The sequence below is a fragment of the Oryctolagus cuniculus genome, chromosome 18, assembly GCF_964237555.1.
Source record: "Oryctolagus cuniculus chromosome 18, mOryCun1.1, whole genome shotgun sequence".
Lineage (NCBI taxonomy): Eukaryota > Metazoa > Chordata > Mammalia > Lagomorpha > Leporidae > Oryctolagus > Oryctolagus cuniculus.
Window position 1 is genome coordinate 10,030,020 of NC_091449.1, and position 23,824 is coordinate 10,053,843.

General features: G+C 61.6%; 1 protein-coding gene across 6 annotated transcripts in view; it reads right to left on the reverse strand.

Annotated features, from left to right (window-relative positions):
- The window catches only part of BICRA (BRD4 interacting chromatin remodeling complex associated protein), a 60,222-nt gene that overhangs the window by 15,495 nt on the left and 20,903 nt on the right, over positions 1–23,824 (reverse strand). For all 6 annotated transcript variants that reach the window (XM_051837346.2, XM_051837347.2, XM_051837348.2 and 3 more), the window contains exons 2-6: positions 7,289–7,389; positions 5,954–5,999; positions 5,818–5,860; positions 4,096–4,161; positions 184–2,160 (exon numbers count right to left, since the gene is read on the reverse strand). In XM_051837346.2, coding sequence (XP_051693306.2) covers positions 184–2,160; positions 4,096–4,161; positions 5,818–5,860; positions 5,954–5,994 — 2,127 coding nt within the window. In that variant the 5' untranslated portion in view covers positions 5,995–5,999; positions 7,289–7,389. The remainder of the gene's footprint in view (positions 1–183; positions 2,161–4,095; positions 4,162–5,817; positions 5,861–5,953; positions 6,000–7,288; positions 7,390–23,824) is intronic.

A 23,824-nucleotide genomic window follows, 5' to 3' on the forward strand; every position in this document is an offset into this window, starting at 1 on the left:
CACTCCGAGACCCCTCCCCGCCTGTCAGCCCATCCCTCCCCGTGGCTGTCAGCCCGCGGTCTGTCCAGCTCAGCCAGGGGTGGCCACGTGTCAGCCCCACCCCACCAGACCCTGGCCAGCCTCTCTCAGCTCTGGGGTCTCCCAGTTCCCAACACCCCTCACCCTCGCCCGGGCCCCGAGTACCTGGGGCAGGAACATCTGCACGGAGTCCTGAGTGAGGATGGCTGTGGTGGCTACAGGTGGCGGCTGCCCGAGGACCATCTTCTCCGGGCTGGACGCCAGGCCCGGGCTGGGCTGGGGCGTGCTGGCCTGAGGCGGGGCGGTGGCCGCAGGGGCCGTGGCCTGCGGGGACTGCTGCACCTGCGGCTGCTGGAGGCCCAGGGGCAGCGGCGTGCTGGCTGCGGGCGGTGCTGGCGGTGCGGGCTGCACCGTGAGGACTGGGGTGGCCTCCCCGGAGGCGGCGGCAGCAGGTGTGGCGGGCTGCACCAGCCCATCGGCGGCGTTGAGCATGGCCACGGCGCTGGGGGGCAGGGTGACGCCCTGCAGGACGGTGGTGGCGGTGGGCCCCGCGGCCGCCGGCTGACTCTGCGTAGGCAGGCTGCCCGCCGCCAGCGACACGGGCATCTGGAAGAGCGCGGGCTGCCCCACCTGGATGGGTGCGGCCGAGAGGATGTGTGCGGCGCTGTGCGCGCCCGAGGGCGGGGCCAGCACGGGGCCCAGGCTCAGCGGGGCCGCCAGGTTCTGGTTGGTGAGGATGGGGTTGGCGATGAGCTGTCCGCCCGCGTGAGGCGCTGCGGCCGCCGCCAGGATCTGCCCGCCCACGTTGGCCGGCAGGGCGGAGAGGGGCTGCGGGAGCTGCACGGCGGCGGGGGCGCCCGGCAGCAGGAACTGGTTCTGGCCGGGCAGCATGTGCTGTGCGGGGATGACGATGCTGCTGCCCTGGTTCAGGAGGTGCACGCTCATGGGTTTGCTCAGCGCCCCCGGCGGCTGCGGCAGCGCCGCCCCGGTCGTGGTGGCGGGCGGTTGCTTGAACACGCTGGCCTGCAGGGCCGGCGCGGGGAAGCCGGACAGCACCACGTTCTGGCCAGCTTTGCCCGCCGCCATGAAGGTCAGGTTCTGTGGCGCCTTGGGCTGCGGCGGCAGCGCGCCCGGCTCGCCCTGGATGGTGAGCGTGGCACCGGCGGGCGCGAAGGGCTTGGGCGTCAGCTGGTAGAGCTTGGGGGGCAAGACCCCGGCCGGCTTGGGCTGGATGGGCGTGGGTGTGCGGTGCAGGATGACGTTGGGTGCCGGGACCAGTGGCGCCGCGCCGAGGCCCGGGGCCACCGCCAGCGGCTGTCCCGAGGGCGCCCCGCCGGCTGCGGCCGTGGCGGCGCCCGCGCCCGCGCCCGCAAACACGGAGTTCCCGTTGAGCGTGGTGGCCACGGCGGCCGGGAGGCTCTTCTGGATGACCAGGCCGGCCCCCTGCGGGGAGACGCCGGCTGAGGCCAAGGTCACCGGCTCCGAGGGGCCGGCCGCCGAGGCCAGGTAGCCGCTGACAGGCACCTGCTTGGCCAGGAGCTGAGAGGCGGGCGGGTTGAGCGCCATGACCGGCTGGCCGACCACCTGGATGGGCGCCAGGCCGAGCGTGGCCGCCGTGGCACCCCCGGGGCTGCCGTTGGGCAGGCCCTGGAGGCCCGGGATGGGCTGCAGGGTCACGTTGCCCAGGCCCACGGGCTGCAGGAAGGGCTGGACGCTCAGGGCCTTGTTGACCACGTCCTGGGGCGGCACCAGGGCCTGGTGCGTCAGCACGGTGGGCGGGGCCTGCAGCCCCAGCAGGTCTGCGCCGCCGGGGAACAGGGCCTGGGGCCCCGCGGCCACGGCTGCAGCGCCGGCGGCCCCCGCTGGGCCTGCCCCACCGTCCGCCGGCTGCAGCGTGGGCAGCTGAAAGGGGCCCAGGTCCAGCTCGGCCTCGGCCTCCAGCGTCTGCTCCGTGATGTTGGCCTCCTGGAGGCTCTGCTGGAGGATGTCGCAGGGCTGGTCGGCGCCCCCGCCGCCCGCCGCCCCGCCCCCCGCGGCGGGCGAGCCCAGGATGTCATCTTCCAGGAAGTCCAGGTCCACGCTGGGGGCCGGCTGGCTGGGCTCCGGGTTCAGGTGGTTACCGGAGGCTTCTTGCACGTGGAGCTGAGGCCGGGGAGGGTAGGAAGGAAGGAGGGAGGTTAGCAAGGGGTGGAGCTCAGCCGGGGCCGCAGGGCGGGATGCCCGGGCGGCAGAGCGGCTGTTTCCGGAACATTCCGGCCTGGCTGCCGCTTGCCCTGGCCTGCGTTTCCCTATGGCACCTCTCAAAGGTTTAAAAAAAAAAAAAATCAGGTTTTTTTGCTAAGCTGTACCAGCCCGCACCACGCATCTGGGATTCCAAATCCCAGAAGAACCCTGGAACCCACCGGCCTCACGGCGTGCCCGAGTCACGTGCCTCTTCCTACGTCTGACCGTGGCACACGCACACGCACCGCAGCCCCTGTCCAGAATCTCAGTGATTCCAGCTCTGATGCACGCCTGGCCCCACAGCGGTCCGAGGAGCTATGACGTTTCCAGCGTGCACTGTGTGTGACATCGCACGCGTGTATGAACTCGGGCAGCGGGGCTGGTGCTCGGGGACAGGTTAAGCCACCGCCTGGGATGCACATCCCAGTGCCAGCTCCAATCCCGGCTGCTCTGCTTCTGACCCAGTTCCCTGCTAGTGGCCTGGGAAGGCGTCAGACCCGCGTGGGAGACCCGGATGGAGTTCTGTGTTCCTGCCTTTGGCAGGGCCCGGCCCTGGCTGATGCAGCCATTTGAGAGACTGAACCAGTGGATGGAAGACCTCTCTCTCTGCCTCTCAAATAAATAAATAAATAAATCTTTAAAAAATAAAAAGAATGTATATCATGCAAAGCTCCGCAGTGGTGTCTGCTTGTGGGACGTGAATCTCAAGTTCTGGGTGGGCGTTTTACATGGTGGCTTAAGTTGCCACTTGGGACACCCAAATCCCATATGGGAGCGCCTGGTTACTCTGCGTCCAACCCAGCTCCCTGCTAATGTGCACCCTGGGAGGCAGCAGGTGACAGCCCAAGTACTTGGGTCCCTGCCAGCCACGTCCCACGTTCTGGGCTCCTGGCTTCAGCCTGGCCCAGCTCTGACTGTTGTGAACATTTGGGGAGTGAACCAGCCAATGAAAGATTTCTCTTTCTCTCTGCTTCTCTCTCTATCTTTCAGATAAAAAGAATGAAAATAAATTAAAAATGTAAAACCAGTTTGATGTAATAAAACAAAAAAGATTCCAAATCAACCCACATGGCAGGCTGTGGTGCCCAGCCCCGAGCAGGTGCATACGAAGCGTCCTCTGCTACCCCACTGTCATCATCGCCACCCAAGGAGGCGGGCGGAGACTATGTGGCACAGCAGCAGAGGGAGAGGCGAGCGGGACAGGGCAGGGGGACAGGGGAGCGACTCCCAGCCGACTGCAGGCCAGGCAGGGCGCTGTGCCCTCGGGGCTCCCAGTGCGAGCAGAGCGCCTAGGACCGGTTCTGCAATGCACTGCCCCCAGGCGTGGCCGCACTCAGAACCCATGGGGGCCTCACAGCCAGGAAGGAGTGAGAGCGACGATGGAGGATGGCCAGCGGCAGCCCTGCGGAAGTGTCACTGTCGCTGGCTTACAGACGCGGCCCCCTTGCTGCTGTGTTTCTGGATTTAAACATTGTGCCACTGGAAAGTTAACATCACAGCCACCATCAAGGCCACAGCCGGTGGGGTGGGGGAGTAGGAGGCCTCGGTCCCTGGGAGCCCCAGAGCGGGCACCTGCCACGACTCCCACACTGCCCTGTGGGCCCTCGGCTGCTGCTCTGGGACTGACTGGGGCCGGCCTCGCCCACCTTGGCCCAGAGTCCTCACCTCTGCTCTCGCCTGTGCAGCCCGCGTGGCCTGGCAGCCACTGTCCCGCCTCTACTCCACGTGGCCCTCCTCCCAGCAGGGACCTCCTGGGGACAGGCTGGAGCCTTCCTCTCACCCCCCAACCCCACCTCCCAGGCCCTCGTCCCCCTCCCCTTCCCCTGGCTGCCACCACCAGCCGCGGCCACTTACCCCCGGGCCTTCATAGAAGGCACTTTGGGCCTCCCCGGGATTGTCCAGGAGGTCATCACTATCAAGCTGCAACAAGACCCGCCCCACCCAAGGTCAAAGGTCAGCGGGGCAGGCCCGCGCTCTAGAACAGAAACCAATTTAGTGTTACTCAGGGCAAAAAGACGAGGGGTAAGGTGGGGAGGGGTGAGAAACCCTCCCTGGAAGAGGCCCCCGGGAAAGGGGTTGCAGGCTCGAAACCCAAGGTGCTCGAAAGGGAAGCCTCTGGCCTGACCTCCAGGGAGTGCACCTGACTGCAAGGTGTGTACCTGACCCGCACCTGACCCGCACCTGACCTGCACCTGACCCGCACCTGACCCGCCTGCCTTGAGCCTGGGAACCCTGCCTCTGCTTCTGCCCGAGCAGCACCCCGTGCCTGTCACCCTCAGTGCCCACACTGCTTGCCTTGGGAGCTGTCGCCGTGCCCCCTCCTCTCAACAGCGTCCTTCCTGCCCACAGTTGGGCACCTGGGGGGGAGGGGGCAGGGATCTGCTCTGATTCCCAGGGTCATCCTCAGCCCCCAGAACCGGGCCGGACCCCGCGTGAGTGCCCACTGAACATCTGTGTGTGGCTGGGGCCACCCTCGCTTCTCTCGCAGGGCCCAGCTGTCCATCCACAGCCCCACCTGGCCTTCTGGAATCTTCCCGCAAACAACCCAGCCACTCACAAAGCCAGAGCCCAGCGGCCGTGTGGATGCGTTCTCTCCCCTTCCATACCGAGTACACAAGCAACTCTCACTGATTCCAACTCCCAAGCAGCCTCCTGGCCACCTCGTCCCATCCCAAGCAGCCGCCGGCCACCTCGTCCCATCCTGCTCCCGGCGGGGCCCTGACTCAGCGATTGGCTGCTGCTGACTACGGTTCCACAGAGGTGGCAGCGTCAGGGAGCTGGTCACAAGACATGCATGGCTCCCTCCTTGCTCTGTCTGGAGGAAGCCAGCTGCCGTGCTGAGGACACTCTTGGTACGGACCTGGGAGGTACAGTGGGGCCCTGCAAGCAGGCACTCAGAGGACTCCGGCCCAGCCATAGCCTCGCCTGTGACCTCACGTGAGTCCCTGAGCCGGGCCCACCCAGCTAAGCAGCTGCCCCCAGCCTGCGAACTCTTGGAAGTTGCTCGGGGCCCCACAGCTCTGTCCCATTCCACTGCTGAACTGCCCATCAGAGCTGCTGTTCAGAACAAAGCCCCCCTGCATCGGGGTCTCCCACACCTTCACGACCTGGAGAGGTCTGGCTCCAGTCTCACCTCCTACTAGTTTCCTCTTCAGTTAGGTCCTGGGGGCCTCGCTTCTGTTCCACGAACCTACCTTCTCTGCTTCCTGCTCTCACCTCCGTGCCTGTTCCCACTCCCCGCCAGGTATCCTGCACACCTCACCTGCAACATCACCCCCTAGGGCGGCCTGTTCCCATCTCACTAGCTGGAGACCCTGTGCCCTACTGCCTTGACAACCTTGGCTACGCGAGCAACATTCATCTTTATCACGCTCTGCACGGCGCCTTTTGCCATCATCTTCCTGAGTGGTCGGCTTGTTAACCGAGGGCATGCCTGCGGCTCACCGCCCCAACTCCAGCGTCTGGCTCACAGACGGCACGGCATGGGGACGGTGTCTACTGAATCGAGGGGCCGTGTCCCTGCCCCACCCCTGCCCCCCACCCCAGAGAACGCCTCTCCCCCCACCTAGTACTTGCCTTCTCGGATCCATGCAAGAAGTCGTTGAGGGCCTGAGGGTCACTGGAAGAGAGAAGGGGGGAAGCCACTGAGGGGGGGCAGCCGGGAGGCAGGAGAGAGCAGGAGTAGGGTGGGGGAGGGGAGCCCACTACTCACCAAATCACGTCCAGTAAGCATCTCCCGTCCTCATCATCCATCGCCACTGGATGGGGTGGGGCAGGAAGAGGGCGAGGGAGACAAGGTTAGACCCTGGGGCTTGCCAGAATCAGGGGAGCACCCATGGGGCCATGTGGGGGTGAGGGAGCACTGCCCAGGTACCCTCCCAGACAGAGACGCTTGCCGGAGACAGCCCCCCCCCAAACCCCATCATCATCCGATGATGACGATGACGATGACGAAAGTGATAAGGAGCCCTGGCTGTGTGTGGGCCCTGAGCTAAGTGCTGTGTGCCCACTCGGCTGTAGGGCTCCCAGCAGGCAGGCGGCAGAGCCGGGCCTTAAACCCTGGCAGTACAGGCCCCAAGCCTGGCTTTCCGCTTCCACGCTGTTCTGTCTCCCTGAACACAGGGTCAGGCCCAGAATCTTGAGGTGCAAGGGTCTGTCCCACAGATGGAGGGCTGGGCGGCAGGTTCTCAGAGGAGGGCAGGGGCAAGGAGCCCCGGGCCGAGGAAGGGAGAGGACTCGGGAGAGGCTGCGTCATTGGTGGGCACGGTGAGGGTGAGGATGGCCACCACTTGCTGAGCTTGGTCCCCTTCCACAGGGCAGGGACGGGGCAGCACCAGCCTGTCCCTCAAACCAGGAATCCACCCACACCCAGCCCACTGGAGCCTCAAACAAACAGCGTCCATCCAGCCTGGCTCCCACCCCCCACCTCTCCCCTTTTCCCAACACCCAAGCTGCCAACACCATGCTGCCGCTGCCCGGCACTCCCTGGGCCAAGCTTGACCTGACACTGAAGGCGGGGCACAAGGAGAACGAGGCCTGACAGCTGAGGATCCCCCCCCAACACACACCAGATCTCACATGTACCCTTGGCTGGTTCCCCGCCCCCCCAACACCCGCCTAACACCCCACCCCACTTACCCCAGCCCCTGCCCCCATGCTCAGCAGGTGGGGGACCCGATGGAAACCAGGGACCCCGGGTTCCCTACACCAATCTCGCTCCCCTTCCCTGTATACACCCCATCCTGGCTGCATCTGAGGCCCTGTTCTCTCCAGCCCCAGACCCCACGCCACCCGCCTGTGCTCCTTGGCGGGGGGGGGTAGGGGTGGGGGGGGTCACCTTTAGACCCCGCCCCCCCCCCCCAGCCAGTGGTGGAAAAGGACACAATCTGCAAAGATTTGGAGAAAAGGAACAGCAGGGAGGATGCGGGCCAGGCCTGGCCAGGGAAGGAGGGGCAGGAGGGGCCGGGCCCTGCGGAAGCATCACCCTCCCTGCCCCTCCCTCCCAGGGCCAGCTGGGGCAGAAGGCAGCCGGCTCCTCCCAGGTTACCTGTGCTACAAACGAATCATGAAGGGAAGGAGGGGGTGTCCGCTCCAGGTCTACGCGGGGCCCCCCGCAGGGGACTTGGAGAGCGTCCTTTTGGGGGCCAGCTGCGGGCAGAGAAGGAGAGAGAGGCCATGAGTAAGTCGGGGAGTAATGGGGGGCAGACAGCCAGGGATGGGGGGGATCACTGGAGGGAGGCTGAAAGGCAAGGTCTACAGAGGATAGGATAGATGGTTGCAAGGGCACGACACAAGGCTACGTGCCATCACATGCGCACACACACGTGTACACACCTGTGGTTAACCTGCATCTACAAACAGTAAATGAAAACACTCCAGAAATAAACAACTGGTCAGCTGGAGCTGTCCTGGAGGTCTGGGCTGTATACATTGTAGCAGTGTCACCAGGCTTGTGTGGACCCAGGCTTCATTTACTTTATGACATGGCACTGTTACAACTTTACCATTCGTTTCTCTTGTTAATTGCTTGAGGTGCCTGGTTTGCAAGTTAAGCTTTGGCACAGGTGCATATGTTATGTATAGAGAAAACACAGTATATGCACAGGGCTTGCAACCATCCGCCAGGGGTCTTAGAGTACCCAGAGGATAAGAAGGGGAAGACTGTCCCAAGTCCCTCAACTGGAGAGTGGCCAGGCCGGGATCTGACCCAAGGCAGGCTCACAGCCAAGTCCCTGCCCTTAGCTACTCGCCCACAGACAAGCCTGGAAGCAAATATGGCAAAAACGTTTAGCAAGCACCACAGGGCTGGCTGCTGACGGTGTGCATGGCTTTGTCATCTCCCAAACGCCTGGGATGTCTCAGGTTTGAAAAAGTGAGATGGGGTAACGCATTCTGGGGACACCCAGCAGTGTCCCCTCTCGCTCCCGGGTCCCAGACCCCAGAAGGACCTGGACAGCATCTGGCTGTCACAAGACACAGGACCAGGATCCCTGCCCGTGGAGTGCAGGTGCACGGAGGAGCCTGTGGCGGGCCCTGTGCCCTGGCTCTAGCTTTGGGTGTGGCCTGGGCCCCAGGAACTTCACACCAGCAGAATTAGGGACAGGCTGGGGGATGTTTCCTGCAAGGGGCATTTCCAAATGAGGTCCTCCAGGAATTTCAAAGGGGGAGGGGCCAGAGCTCCAGGTCAGAGTTTTTGTTCCCAGGCTTTTACTCCAGTTGCAGTGTGGAGATGCTCTGGGGAGACAGAGACTGGGCTCTGGGATGCGTGAGGGTTACATAACTGATTGAAACTGGACGGCCCAGGAACATGGACTGTAATTTATTTTTAAATGAAACTTAAACGTAGAGAGGAAGCAGCACCAGCCAGGGCTGCTGGCAGCAAGGTGGGTGACGGGACCTGGGGCTGGGTTACACTGCTCCATCTCCTTGGCGATCGCGAAAGTTTGCAGCAAGGTTCAGGCACCCAGGCACCCAGGTTGGCGTCTGCATCTCCCACCAGTCTAGCCCTGACCGGGACTAGAACCCGGTGTGCCGGCGCCGCAAGGCGGAGGATTAGCCTAGTGAGCCGCGGCGCCGGCCAGAAAGAAAATTCACCTCACTCATGCATCTGCCGAGGTCTGTGTCCTGGGTGGCACCCCACCAGGAGACAGAGCATATGGCAGGTCAACAGGCAGCTGTGAAAACCCCTTCTTTCATTCCGGGGGCAGCAAGGGCGGGGTCAGGGGGAGTGAAAGGGCATTGATGAAGCACCTGTCCTGTGTCCAGCAGGGGGCGCAGCTGAGGAAGCCGGAAAGAGCAGACACACACCCGGCCTGGGCTGGCCTTGGACGACCTCCCCACCCCACACAGGGGCTGGGGTTGGGGAACAACCACGGGGCCATCTGCCCGCAACCCCAGCCCCAGGGCAGATCCTATGGGACTGGGGGAAAACAGGAGGGGACCCAGGATGCCCTCCAGGAGTCACAAGCTCTGCCTGGGAGCCAGGAAGCTGCCCCAGCCCGGAGCCCACGCTGCCCACAGCCCAGAGTGACTCCCAGCCCAGGGGGGCGGGGACAAGGCTGACTCAAGTTCAACAGCAAACAAAGACTCTAAGGCGCTCAGGGCACTGGTCTGATCCCACTGCAGAGCCAGAGTTCCAACCCTGACCCCATGGTTGTGGGACCTCAACTCCTCCCCACCACGCGATGAAAAGCAGGGATGGTGGGGCCCAGAAACCACGGCCAGCCCTGGAGAACAGTGGCGCGGCGACAAGGACACGGTGCCTTCCCAGGACACCGCGGGGACGCCCGTCCCCGGCCTGCAGTGCCGTCACCGCTGTCACTGGGAGCCGACAGCCAGAGCTGAGTCCTGGTTGAGCTCCGGAGTCAGGGGCATCCTCACTTCCCAGTGGTCCTCGCGTAAAGGCCCCGATCTACAGCCTCGCCCGGCTGGGGCTCCCGCCTCACTCCCCGAGGCTGACGCTCCCGGCGCAAACAGCTCTGCGTCGGGCTTTCTCAAAGGCTGGGTCACACCTTGAGCAAGCTGGGCACAGGGATTTCTACTTTTTTTTTCTTTTTGACAGGCAGAGTTAGACAGTGAGAGAGAGAGAGAAAGAGAGAGAGACAGAGAGAAAGGTCTTCCTTCCGTTGGTTCACCCCCCGCCAATGGCCGCTATGGCCGGTGTGCTGTGCCGATCCAAAGCCAGGAGCCAGGTGCTTCTCCTGGTCTCCCATGGGGGTGCAGGGCCCAAGGACTTGGGCCATCCTCCACTGCACTCCCGGGCCATTGCAGAGAGCTGGACTGGAAGAGGAGCAACCGATACAGAACTGGTGCCCCAACCGGGACTAGAACCAAGGGTGCCAGCGCCGCAGGTGGAGGATTAGCCTAGTGAGCCGCGGGGATTTCTTTAAAGGTTTCGATGGCATGGAACAGGACAGGGATCCTGAAGTGCATGCACAGGGTGAGGCAAACGTAACGTGTGGAGTCAGTCCAGTGATGCATGCCTGGACCGGTTCAAATGCTCCCACTGTGAGTTGTGGCCGACACAGCTTTGTAGCCATTGGACTAGGAGACTTGGGAAATTTTTTTTTCTTCCAGAATATTAAGACAGAGCTTTTCTAAGAAAAAAGCATTCTCCCTGCCTCTGATTTTGAATACGGTCGGAGCTGTGGCAACTATTTTGTAACCAGGAGGCAGCAATCAAGAGGTTGGTGAGCCCACCTGCAGAGGGCGGGGCAAACGACTGTGTCAGGGCTGCCTGCCTCCTGACTTCCGTCTGAGCGCTTTCTCACTACCTGCAGCCAAACAAAACCTGACACAACAGCTTGCACTTCTAGACATCTCTGCAGCCCACTGCAAAGACCCCCGCAGCCCACCAGGGCCGAGGCCCTGCACTACGGGAGAAGGTGCTGGCCGGGGGACACCAAGCCGCACCCCCACCGGCCCCTCGCCGCGGAGGACGCGCAGGAGGCCAGTCTCCACCTCCCCCGTGCCACTCTCTGAAGCTCCGCCCACACGGGACAGGCCCCACCCCTGCGCCGGCTCTGGGACTCGCCTTGGAATGCGGTGACAGCGCAGGCGGGCACTGCTGAGCCGGCTCGCCTCTAACCACACGAGGCAGCCCGGGCTAGCCTGCGGGAGGACGAGAGGCCTCAACCCGGCAGCTGCACCAGCCCAACGAGCCAGCCCCGCCCCGGAAGCAGAGCCCGGTCCTGCCCCGCCCCGCCGACTCCCCGGCCCCGCCCAGTGTTGGTGTGTGTGTGGGGGGGGTCCCCTGTGGGCGCATGCGTACGCTGTTTCTCCAGACCCCCCTACTCTGGCCCCTCAGCCTCGCATTAACCCCCCCCCCCCGGCGTGACCGCGCCACTTCCCTGCAACCCAGGAGTTTGGGGCGGCTTCAAACCGCGTGGCGCACAGGCGATCTCCTCTGAGGCTGGGTCGTTGCAGGCCCTGGAGCTCCGCCCTCGGCCTGCCCACCAGATGTCCACCTTGGAGGCCAGAGTCGCCTCAGGTCATCCTGTGGCGGGCGCTCAGCGTGCGCGACAACCAGCCTTTGGCCCCGGCCAGGCATCGTCTCAGTGGCCACCGGCCCTGAGTCCCCGGGCCTACACCGCGGGTCCTTCCAGCGGCCAGGGTCACAGCTGACCACAAGGGCCTCTGAGCGGCGGGGCTGTCTGTCAGGCAGTCCTGGGCCCAGAGCTGACTCACGAAGGCCCCTCCACGGCCACGGACCCCACCCAGTGGAGGCCACCGTCCACGCGAATGACCCCACAAAGTCCGCCCCGCGGCCTCGGCGCCGCTGGTCTCCCTCACTGGCCACCAGCCTGTCCTGCCGTGACCCTGAGCTCCACCCTGCCTGGTGTCTGGGGGGCTTGGCCTGTGAGGTGCCGCAGGTGCTGCCACCGCCCCCATCCCCCTCTCACGGCAAGGGCTGGGTGCTTGCCGGCGGGGGACCTGAACCCAGGCCCTTGGGACCAACACACAGGTGCCAGCCTGGCCATCTTCCCTCAACCCACCCAGCAGGGTTGCACCTCCTGCCACCTCCTCCCCCAGGCCCCTGCTGGGGACTGTTCCCCGACATGTGTCCATCTCCCACAGAGGCTGCCTGCCCCTTCCCCGGGAGCACAGGACCCATGCTGCCCCGCCCCCACTCCCACCCAGCTTCACGGTGCATTCTGCAATGAGATGGGGGGGGAGTGGTCCCAAAAATACACATCCAAGGCTCGGAGTCTGGAGCCATCTTTATTTGGATGAAAAGTCTTTGCAGGTGCGATTAACTGAATGATCTCAGGACGATGTGGGCAGGCCCTAAATCCACTGACAAGTGTTCTTGCAACAGATAAGTAAGGAGAAGTCAGGGGCAGGCGGGCGGGGGTGGGGTGGGGTGTGTGCTGATGGGATGTGGCAGGCCGGCGTCCGCTGGTTCAAGTCCCAGCTCTGCTTCCGCGCCGGCTCCCTGTGAGGGCACAACCTGGGAGCCGGCAGGTGACGGCTGGAGAACCTGGGAGACCCACAAGGAGCTCCTGGCTCCTGGCCTCAGCCTGGCCCGGCCCCGGCTGGTGCAGGTGTTTGGGGACTGAAATGGAGGATGTGAGATCTCTGTCTGTGTATGCCTCCCCTCTTTTTTTAATTTAAGAGAGAGTGAGTGAGAGAGAGAGAGAGAGGCCGCATGAAGCTGGGGGCACAGACCAGCACCACACGGCCGTAAGCAATGACAGCTGGTGCCATCGGGGCTGGACGGGGCAGGCCAGGGCTCTCCCCTGGGCACTGCAGAGACACGGTAGCTCTGACTGTCCTGGCGGCCCCTCTGGCCTCTTGGTTTTGGACCTCTGGATCCAGATCGTCAAGAACATCATGGTCGGTTGTTATGGGAAAATGACGTAGCGTGTGGGCCTGTGGGACAGAAGCCTGTGAACCCTGTGTACAGACATGCATGTGTGTGCACAGGCGACTGTGCACAGTCGCACAGGTTGTTCACTGTACAAAGGGGACGCGGGGCGAGCTGTGTCTGTTTCAAGGTAGGCAAAGAAAAATGGGGGAGGGGGAGAGGTTGATTCCTCCTCCACCCCCAGTCTCTGGGGACAGGGAGCAGTGAAAACCGACACCACCTTTGTCTCTAGTGGCCCCAGGAGACCCCAGGCTCCACCTCCAGTTCCTCTGCACACAACAGAGAGGCCCTTAGATCAGGAGGCAGACGGCAGCTGGGGGCAGGGGACAGACATCGGCCCCCAAGTCACCCCATGCCCGTGCCGCCTGGTTCTCGGGCTGGAGCCTGCCAGGGCCACCTGGAGAGCCTCTACGCTCGTCACAGGCTCTGGCTGAGCATCCAGGCCACGCTCGCAGAACCGCAGTTCTAGAAGCTTCGAGCCCCCAGCACAGGGCCCCGTCCTGCCTCAGAGCTGGGGTCCGGCCTCCTGCTGCTTTGCACCTGCCGCGAGGAGGAATCACAACCCGTGCAGGGCTCTGCCTGCTAGCCAGAAACCCCGGGCTGGGGCTGCCTGCAGCTAAGCGTGGACACGGGAAGAGGCGAAAGGGCAGAGCCTTCCTCAGGGAGACTGTGTGCATGAAAGACTACAGTGAGCAGGATGGCAATGACCGGCACCACAGCACCGTTTCAGGCTCCTGAAGGTCAAGGGCGTCAGGGAGGTAGAGACCCAGCGGCCTGGCAATCGTCAGCTGCCGCACATTCCTGCCTGCTGCACATCTTGCCCCAGAAGAGAACCTGCAGCCCAGGTCAACTGAAGGCCACACAACGACCACCACCCCACTTGAGAGGAGGGGCACCTGCAGCCTTATTCGCAAAAGCCCCCTCCCCCTGCGCGCTGGAACCCGCCCAGGCAGCTGCCACGCCCTGGGACACCTTCCAGGTGACGCTAACATGCCTTGGGAAAGACCCAGCATCCCACATAGGCGCCGGTTCGAGTCCCGGCTGCTCCACTTTCAAATCAGCTCTCTGCTAATGCGCCTGAGAAAGCAGCAAAAATGGCCCAAGTGCTTGGCTCCCTGCACCCACGTGGGAGACCTGGATGGGGTTCCAGGCTCCTGGCTTTGGCCAATGCAAGAGTGAACCAGCGGATGGGAGATTCTCTCTCTTTTCTTTGTCTCTGTGTCACTATGCCTTTCAAATAAATAAAATAAAACTTAAAGTTCTCTGAGTACAGATTTGGGGGTTACAGATCTATTTTAGTGAGAAGACATTTGCAAACGAGGCCCCAGGGGACACCCCCAGGCCAGCGGCACAGCCTCCCCTCCCCGTGGCTCCACTCAGGGGCGCGTGGGACTCACAGGTGCCACCCACCCAGGAGGCTTCAGCCCGGGGCCCCCAGCAGTGCACGGGCGGGGGCAGGGCCGCAAGCAGGACGAGGTGTGTGGTCGCCCAGAGGGGGCCCACGGCGAGCCGATCAGCGCAGCTGGGGTCAGGATGGCAGAGGGCAGGCACGCATGAGCAAGGACGAGGGAGATCAGACACGCCCACTGCAGCAGGACCGCGAGGTCGAGGCTCCCACGGGCGGCCCCTGGAGAAAGCCAAGGGACCATGAGGCCATGGAGGGACGCAGAGCAGCAGAGGCGCGGACACCGGTACACCTGCTGCCGTGCGCTGGGCGCCGGGAGCCGGGAGCCGGCCAGGGTTGCTTGGCCACGGATGGGCACACGTGGGCTGGGCGGCATTCCCAGCATGTGGCTTGCAAGTTAAGAAAGGCGGCAGAAGGAGCAGAGAACCGGGATGTTCCCTGTATCCCGATGGGGTGGGGGGAGGGGGCGGTCTCCAGGGCTATTGTTCCACAGGCAAGGCGGAACCTTACCATCTGCTTCCCAAGGGCGTTCCAGAAGCCGTGGGCACAGATCCGCCGGGCACCCGACCCTGGCTGCCTATGAGGGGACCTGGCAGATGGGAGCCATGAGGGGGACGGTGTCCCCTCCCATGTGTCTTTCAAAAATAATTTTTGGTTTTTTGGCCACTGTGAAAAGCAAGTTTAAATGGCATAAATTTGGGGCCGGCATGTGTCCTAGTGGGTTAGGCCGCTGCTTGAGACGCTGGCATCCCCATATGGGTGCCGGTTCACATCCAAGCTGCTTCACTTCCGATCCCGCTCCCTGCTATGTACCTGGGAAAGCAGCAGGAGTGCTGGGGGCCCTGCACCCAACGGGGCGGGGGGGGGGGGGAGACCTGGAGCAAACTCCTGGCTCCTTGTGGCCATCTAGGGAGTGAACCAGCAGATGAAAGCAAATACATAAAGCAATCTTTAACAAAAGAAAAACAGGCTTAAAACCTAAGGGTGTCTCTGAAGCCAGCAGCAGCCACTGCGCCATGGGGTGGAGAGTGAAGAGGACGCGCTGGGACCAGAACCACAGCGGGCGCCAGCCAGGGCAGTCCCCCGCCCCCACCCTCCCGAGCCACGCCTTTCTAATTACCTCTGATTACACTCACGCTGCCTGACGCATTGCACAAAACCTGAGTGTCCGGAGAGGTGAGAGTGGGTGGCGGCCGCCTCAGGCCTCACGTGGAGATGCCTAGACTCAAGCCCCGCCCCGCCCCACCATGTCAGGTCCCAGGCGAGCTGGGGGCATGAGACACAGTCGGAGGCAGCACTGCTCCAGCTCCCGCCACAGCCCCGATGCTACGCTCTCTCTCCTTTTCTTAATTTCTAAACGTATTTTATTTCTTGGGAGGGGAGGGAAAGGGAGGGGATAGAGATCTTCCATCCGCTGGTCCACTCCCCAAATGCCCACAACAGCCGGGGCAGGGCCAGGCTGAAGCCAGGAGCCAGGAGCTGCATCGAGGGTTTTCCACATGGGAGCAGGAATGCAAGTCCCTGTGCCATCGCCTGCTGCCTCCCAGTTGCAGAAGCAGGAAGCTGCAATCGGGAGCTGGGCTGACCTTGAACCCGGTGGTGGATGGAGGCTTCTAAGCGGTGCCTTAGCCGCAGCCACAGTCCCGCACCCTGCTCTGGCAGCCAGCAGTCTGCCTCCATCCCCCTCCAGGTGCCGAGGGTCCCGCTGCTCAGGCCGGTGGAGGGGACGAGAGGAGCACAGGCCAAGCATCCCTTATCCCAAACGCTTGCCACCAGTGCTCCAAATTCCAGCTATTTTGCCCCAGATTTTAGAACAGCTGCCTGGGTTTCACCGCTTGGGCACCCCAAACCTGCAAATCTAAAATGCACGAAGCTCTGACATTTGTCAAGAATTATACTGGAACTCAAGAAAAGTCGCAGATTTCGGAACGATTCGGATTTCATTTTCCAATAGGGCAGGCAGGCCCTGCGCCTCCACGCCACACCTGGCTCCACTCCCGCTCTGCTCCCGGGCTCAGCCTGACTTTGAGCCCTGGGAGGGACCTGGCACCGGGCGGGCGAGAGGTAGGGCTCCGCCTCTGCCTCCCCCAGGCGGGTGACCTCACCCCCATCTACTCCAAGTGTCTCTCTGCCCGGGGATCTGACCAGCAGCCGCTTCCGCCTCCTGCCCGAGCAGCGTGTGCGAGCCTGGGCCGAGCCTGGACCATGAGGGCCAAGCTGACCCGCCTGCAACTGCAATCCGCCAGCTCCCACTTTCTGCACTCTGGGCAGCTGAGGAAGGCGTGGGAGGCGCCTGACCCAGGCCTGCCCTACGGGTCACCCAGCAGAGGTGTCAGCGAAGGTAGGGGAGGAGGTGTGTGGTCAAGGGGAAGGCTCCCAGCCAGGGAGGCCACTGCGGGCCCAAAGAGGCCCAGTGTGCAGAGGGAGGCAGAGAGATGGGAAGATGGGGACCCGGTGCTGCAGGACCCACATCCCCTGCGGGCACAAGTTTGAGTCCTGGCTGCTCCACTTCCGATCCCACTCCCTGCTAATGCACCTGGGAAAGCAGCGGAGGATGACCCAAGTGCTTGGGCCCTGCACCCACATGGGAGACCCTGATGGGGTTTCTGGCTCCTGGCTTCAGTCTGGCCGTTGCAGCTCTAGGGGAGAGAACCAACAGATGGAAGTTTTCTGCCCCCTCAATCTACCCGTATGCCTTTAGAAAAGGAGGGAGACAGGAAAAGGGGAGGAGTCAACAACCTGGCCACACCCAGTGCATTGAGCCCATTTTACAGATGGAAAACTGAGGCCCCCCCCCCAGCACAAGCTGGGCTCCATCCTGGGAGGGCTGTGGGTGCGGCTGGGACGCCCTGGCAAACATCCCCTCAGCCTCCTAGGGGCACCATCACCTCGCCTCCATTGTGAGCAGCCCTCCCCCCGCAACAAGCTCCCTGGGCCCCCTGCAGCCTTCTCCCTCGCCCCCTGGGCTCTTGGCAGCACCTTCCCAGGTGCACACGGGGCCCGGACGTCTTCACAGCCTCCGCGCTGGCCTGCCCCTGCCTGTCCCAGTGCAGTTCCCCGGGGGGTCCCCGGCGAGAACCCAGATCCGCTCCCGGCTCGCTCAGGGGAAGAGTTCCCATCCGCCTCCCGGGGTGCAGCCACACTGGCCGCCTCGGGGCCTCTGTGCTGGCCATTCCCTCGGCCAAGACTGCTCTTCCTGCAGGTCTCGGCTCCCGTGTCACCTTGCTGAGGCCACCTCTGATCACCCGCTTTAAAAGGACAGCCCTGGTGGTGACAGCCCTGGTAACCCATTGGGTTCCTCCACCCACGTGGGATACTTTTATTTTTTAAAGATTTATTTATTTATTTGAGAGGTAGAGTTAGAGAGAGAGAGAGAGAGAGGTCTTCCATCCACTGGTTCACTCCCCAGATGGCCACAACAGCCAGAGCTGGGCCGATCTGAAAGCCAGGAGCCAAAGGCGTCCTCCAAGTCTTGCACGTGGGTACAGGGACCCAAGCACTTGGGCCATCTTCTACTGCTTTCCCAGGCCACAGCAGAGAGCTGGATCAGAAGTGGAGCAGCTGGGATTAGAACCAGTGCCCATATGGGATGCCAGCACTGCAGGAGGAAGCTTAACACCACAGCGCATCCCAACATGGAAGACTTGAATTTGAATCCAGTTCTGCGCTCCTGGCTTCAACTTCCAGCCCAGGGTCACTGCGGTCATTTGAGGAGTGAACCAGCAAATGGGAGCTCTCTCTCTTTCTGCCTTGTAAATAAAATTTTTTCAAAAATGCAGCCCAGCTCCCTGCACCTTAACCTCCTTACCCTGCAGTACCTTTGTCTCAAAACACTGACCCATGGGGCTGGCACTGTGGCATAGCGGGCAAAGCCACCCCTGCAGTGCCGGCATCCCATGAGTGCCAGTTCAAGTCCCGCTGCTCCACTTCCGATCCAGCTCTCTGCTGTGGCCTGGGAAAGCAGTAGAAGATGGCCCAGGGCCGGTGTCGCGGCTCACTAGGCTAATCCTCCACCTTGCGGCACCGGCACACCGGGTTCTAGTCCTGGTTGGGGCACCAGATTCTGTCCCAGTTGCCCCTCTTCCAGGCCAGCTCTCTGTTGTGGCCAGGGAGTGCAGTGAAGGATGGCCCAGGTGCTTGGGCCCTGCACCCCATGGGAGACCAGGAGAAGCACCTGGCTCCTGGCTTCGGATCAGCGCAGTGCGCCGGCCACGCTGGCCATTGGAGGGTGAACCAACAGCAAAGGAAGACCTTTCTCTCTGTCTCTCTCTCTCTCACTGTCCACTCTGCCTGTCAAAAAAAAAAAAAAAAAAAAAAAAAAAAGAAAGAAAGAAAGAAGATGGCCCAAGTCCTTGGGTCCCTGCAGCTGCATTGGAGACCTGGAAGAAGCTCCTGGCTCCTGGCTTTGGCTATTGCAGCCATCTGGGGAGTGAACCAGCGAATTGAAGATCTGTGTGTGTGTGTGTGTGTGTCTGTCTGTCTCTGTAACTCTGCCTTTCAAATAAATCATAAAAAAAAAAAAAACACTGACCCACATCCGACCCAGTAAATATTTTACTGGCTTATCTCAAGTTCATCGTCTGCCTCTAAAGTAGATGCTTGGGAAATATTTGTTCAACTTCGGGGAGCCGCCAGGTACAGCTGCGCAGGCTGCACACTGCACAGCCCAGGCGGGGGCGGGGTGGCATTTCCAGGCTGGGCCACTGTGCTTCTGTGTGTGCAGATGACCACGGCTGTCTGGCAGATGGAGTGTAAGGTTGGAGCGAGGGCATCTGTTTCTAATTCCACAAAAGCACCACGTGGGCTGGCGGCGGCTCTGGCTAAACAGACAGGCATGCCATGTAGACACTGCCAGGAAGTCTGACGCTGGCACGTCGACCGGCTGGCTGGGTTCAAATCCCGCACCTCCGTGACAAGTGACTTTGCCCTTTGGGGCCTCGGTCCCAGTATCACCTCCCCTGGGCCACGGAGGATTAGCGATGAGCAGGGGTGGAGGTCATGCCCTTGGCACTCAGCAGCTGCTGGAGGGGCGGGCTTGGGATGCTGCTGCGTCACGTCACCCCGGAGTGCCTGGGAGTCCGCCCACTCTGTTTCTGACCCTGCTCCCTGCTGATGCAGACCCTGGGGGGCAGCAGCTGATGGCTGGAGGAGTGGGGGCCCCGCTGCCCATGTGGGAGACCCCAGGGGAGTTTCTGACTCCTGGCTTCAGCCTGGCCCCCAGCCCAAGCTGTTGTGGGCATCTGCAGAGTGGACCAGTGGATGGAGACTCTCTCTCTCTGAAAATATATATTTAAAAAAAAAAAAAAAAAAACACCACACTCAGGAGAAACGCCTGCAGGTGTGATGTTTAAGCCACGGGGATGCTGGGCTGAGTCCAGGGACCCTCAGGGTCCCTACGCTGAGCCCAGCAGGTCTCTACTGGCGAGGGATCCAGGGATGACCCAGCCCTGCCTAGGAGCAGAGCCAGGTGTCCAAGTCCTCTCCAGGGAGCGTGGGGGATGCAGCTGTCCACCCAGCAGGCACAACCCAGCCCCAAGGCACAAACCCTCCCCAGGCAGGCGGTGCGTCCTGCCCCCTCTAGCGCCACCTTGGGAGCTCCACCTCCAGGGCTGCCAACACGTGCCAGGGCGAGGGAAGTGCAAATCCACCGGGAGCCAGGGAGAGCTGGGCTGTGGCTGCTCTGCCCCAGGGGTGAGGATGGCCCTGGGGGCCTTGGGGACCATGGCTCCCTCCCCGCCCTGTCCTGTCCCCATGGGCTCTTTCTAAGAATCTCATGTGACTGCTTCTTTTATACTAAAAGGCTGTGTTTTTGTTTTAACTTTTCTTTTTCAAATCAGATGGCCTGGAATGCACACACCACGGGCACCGTGGACAGTCCCAGAGCGACCATGGCCCCCAACAGAACAGAGACGTGCAGCCTCTGCACCCACCCATGCCATGGACAGCCCACGCGGGGCAGCCAGAAGCACCGTGTGTGTGACCCTGCACACACGCCAGGACCAGGAGCCCACAATAGCCGGGGCTGGGCCAGGCTGAAGCCCGGGGCCACACCCAGGGCTCCCATAAGGGTGCAGGGGCCCAAGCACTTGGGCTATCACCTGCTGCCTCCCAGGACGAGCCCAGCAGAGCAGGGAGCTGGATTGGAAGCGGAGCAGCCGGGGCTCGGGTACCGGGGTGCCAGCAGCACGTAACCCACCTGCCAGGGCAGTTCATTCGGATGAACTTTCTGAAACCTCTGCATAGGCGTGGATTGAAAAAAACCATGGTTTTGCAGCAAAATAGACTTCTCCTTTAATTCCTTTCCAGAAACTTGTTAAAGGAACTTCATACACTTCCTACTCTCCAGCGATGCGGGAGGGGCCCACCCGGCATTGTGTGAGCATGCATATGTGTGTGCACAGAGGTCGGGGGGGGGGGGGGGGCTGCTCCATTTTCCAGAAGAGAAAACTGAGACGCGTAGGCAGAAAACCTTTTCCTCTGCCGCCTGCAGAAACAATGGAGACGGCCCGGCCGGCACGTGGCAAACACGGTACAAGATGGTGAGTGCAGATAAAAGGCTCTTGTACGTTTTTGCCACTGTTCTAGAAATTTCAGAATGACTGGTCAACCAGCTCTCTCCCCTCGCTGGGCCTCCGTTCCTAGGTCTCTGAGACCAAACCACAGTGCTGGCCATGGAGATCCAGCTGAACGCACACGCCACGCTTACACCCCAAAACAGCCAAGACTGGGGCAGGCCAAAGCTGGGAGCCCAGGCACCTGCTGCCTTGCAGGGTGTGCCTTAGCAGGGAGCTGGGGCGGGGCAGGCGGGACTCGAGCCTGGCACTGATACAGGATGCGGATGTCCTCAGAGGCAACTGACCACCGTGCCCAGCACCTGCCCCCCTGTCCTGGTGGGCTCTGGGCATTTAAATACCCATGACATCAGCCCTGCTTTGAAAGAGTTCACGAGTCTGATGGGGAGAACCCCCGGTCAGTGCACACCCCACTTTCCCAGCAGGTCCAGGTCAGTGGCTCTGGCTTTCGGTTCTGCCAAAGCACCTGGAGCTGATGGTTTTCTGTCTGCCAGGCTCAGTTTGTCTCATCTGGAAAATGGGCCAGGTGCACCTAAATCCTTGCAGGGTTGACAGGAAGAGACAAGCAGAGCCTTTGGTGGCAGGCAGAGGTGGCCACACGCATACGTCGGCTACAAGACACTCAGCTCGGCTAGACGGCCACAAGGGGCCATGGGAACACAGGCAAAAGGAGATCCGAGGGTGGCCCCTGAGCCACTAAGACCCCAGCACCATGAGTCGTGGGAGGAACTTAAAGACCAGCCCCCGAGAAGGTGTGACGGCGGCCGGAGCTGGGACGGATGTGGGGTCGCGAGAGGCTAGCTCCCTGCTGCTGCCGATGGTCCGCATCCCCAGCCCTCTGAGGCCCTGAGGTGGCTTCCAGTGGAGTCCCACTCTCCTGGGCCACCCACCCCCACCGTGTCTGCCCAGGCACACATGTACGCCGCCACGGCTCGGCCACGGACGCTCACAGCGGCAGCACACGCGCTGCAGACAACCCAGAGGCCCCTGGACGCACTGTCTGCTGCCCAACGGGGTACCGCTCCCAGCATCAGGCTGGGTGACAGGAGCCACACAACGCCGCGCACATCAAACCCCGAAAAGACGCTGAAACTGAGCAACACTGCAGGACGCGGCATCAGCACGCTTCTGTGTCTACACTCTCACCACGGACCAGCCAAAACAGGGAATTAAGAAGCAAAAGATCCCATTTACAACAGTGGCACAAAGAATAAGACATGGGGCCAGCCTAGTGGTACAGTGGGTTAAGCCGCCGCATGTGATGCCAGCATACCAAAGCGTGGGTTCAAATCCTGGCTACTCCACTTCCAACCCCGCTTTCTGCTAATGCACCTGGGAAGGCGTGGATGATGGCCCAGGTACTTGGTCAGCTGCCACCCACATGGGAGACCAAGACGGAGCTCCTGGCTCCTGGCTTTGGTCTGGCCCAGCCTTGGCTGTTGAGGGAATTTGGGGAGCGAACGAATGGATGAAGATCTCGATTCTGCCTCCATTACTCTGCCTTCCAAATAAGTAAAATGTTTATAAAAAGAATAAAATACTTTGCAAGGATGCCAGAGATCTAGACACCGAAACCTGCACCATGCTGATGAAATCCTAACACACAAATGCGTCAAAGGATGGCCCGTGTTCCTGGGCCATTACTAAAATTGTCTAAAATGTCTCTGCTCCCAAAAGCCATCTACACGGTCACTGCAACCCCACCAAGATTCCAAAGACCCGCACAGAGGCAGAAAACAGATCCCAACGTCCAGAGGGAACTACACAGAAGCCGCCAACAGCCGGAGCAATTCTGAAATGCAAATAGACCACAGCCGAGCACATCCACCCCACTAAGTGGTAACGGTAAGACAGAGAACCCGGGCCCTGCACACCTACTACACGGGAACAGTAAGACAGAGAAACAGGGCCAGTGTAGTGGGTAAAGCCGCCGCCTGCAGTGCCGGCATCCCATATGGGCACCGGTTCGAGTCCTGGCTGTCCCACTTTGGATCCAGCTCTCTGCTGTGGCCTGGGAAAGCAGAAGACGGCTCGAGTCCTTGGGCCCCTGTACCTGCATGGGAGACCTGGAAGAGGCTCCTGGCTCCTGGCTCTGGATCAGCTCATCTCCAATTACAGCCAATTGGGGAGTGAACCAGCGGATGGAAGACTCTCTCTCTCTATATAACTCTGACTTTTAAATCAATCAATCAATCAATCACTGTCAAACAGCATTGACACCTGTTCCCGCACGGATGGCCCTGGAGCAGTCACCTGGCTCTGAGACGGACACCGCACACCACATTAGCCCGTCCCTGGGGAACGTCCAGGGCAGGCAGATCCCCAAGGCAGGCAGCAGACAAGGCCGCTGGGCGCCGGGAGTGGGGGAGGTGGGCGGAAGTGGGGAGAGACTGCTGACGGGCATGGGGTGATAACCGTGGCGGCTGCCCACCTCCCTGGGCACTACACAGATGCCGGAACCGCGGGCTGCACACGTCAGCCGCCTGAGTTCTTTGTCATGGGGTGGGGGGTGAATTTTCCCGTATGTGAATTGTTTCTTATTTTAAAAATGAAAAAAAAAAAAAAGCATCCCTTGCTATACAAAACAATTGTTACTTTGCTTTTTATAAGATTTTATTTGAAAGAGAATGAGAGAGAGAGAGAGAGAGGTCTTCCATCTGCTGGTTCACTCCCCAAATGCCCACAGTAGCCTAGGGCTGGGCCAGGCCAAAGACAGGAGCCTAAAACTCCACCAGGGTCTCCCACGTGGGTGCAGGGGCCCAAGCACTTGGGCCATCTGCTGCCTCCCAGGCCCATTAGCAGGGAGCTGGGTTGAAAGTGGAGGAGCCAGGATTTGAACCGGAGCTCAGATATGGGAAGCTGTGTCCCAGACAGGGCTTAACCCACTGTGCCCCAGAGCTGACCTTAGCTGTCACCGTCACCGTCACCGTCACCGGGTTTGACAGCTTCCTGTGGCCGGGCGAGAAGATGCTGTATTTCTTAGATCCCCACTCAGTGTGTGGAGATGAAACCGCAGGAGATCTGAACTCGCTTCAAGAATCAGGGGAGCAAGGGTGACAAATTTTGATAAGCAGAGGGGGCTGGTTCTGCCATGCCCTCTTATCCCATGCACTCTGGGGAATTTACATTAATGCCTTTCACATACGCACCGCGCCCTCAGCCCAAGCTCTTGCACCTCTTGCACCGACAGCTCCGCTCACATCGGTGCAAACTCCCACCCGTAGCCTCGTGTGTAACAGA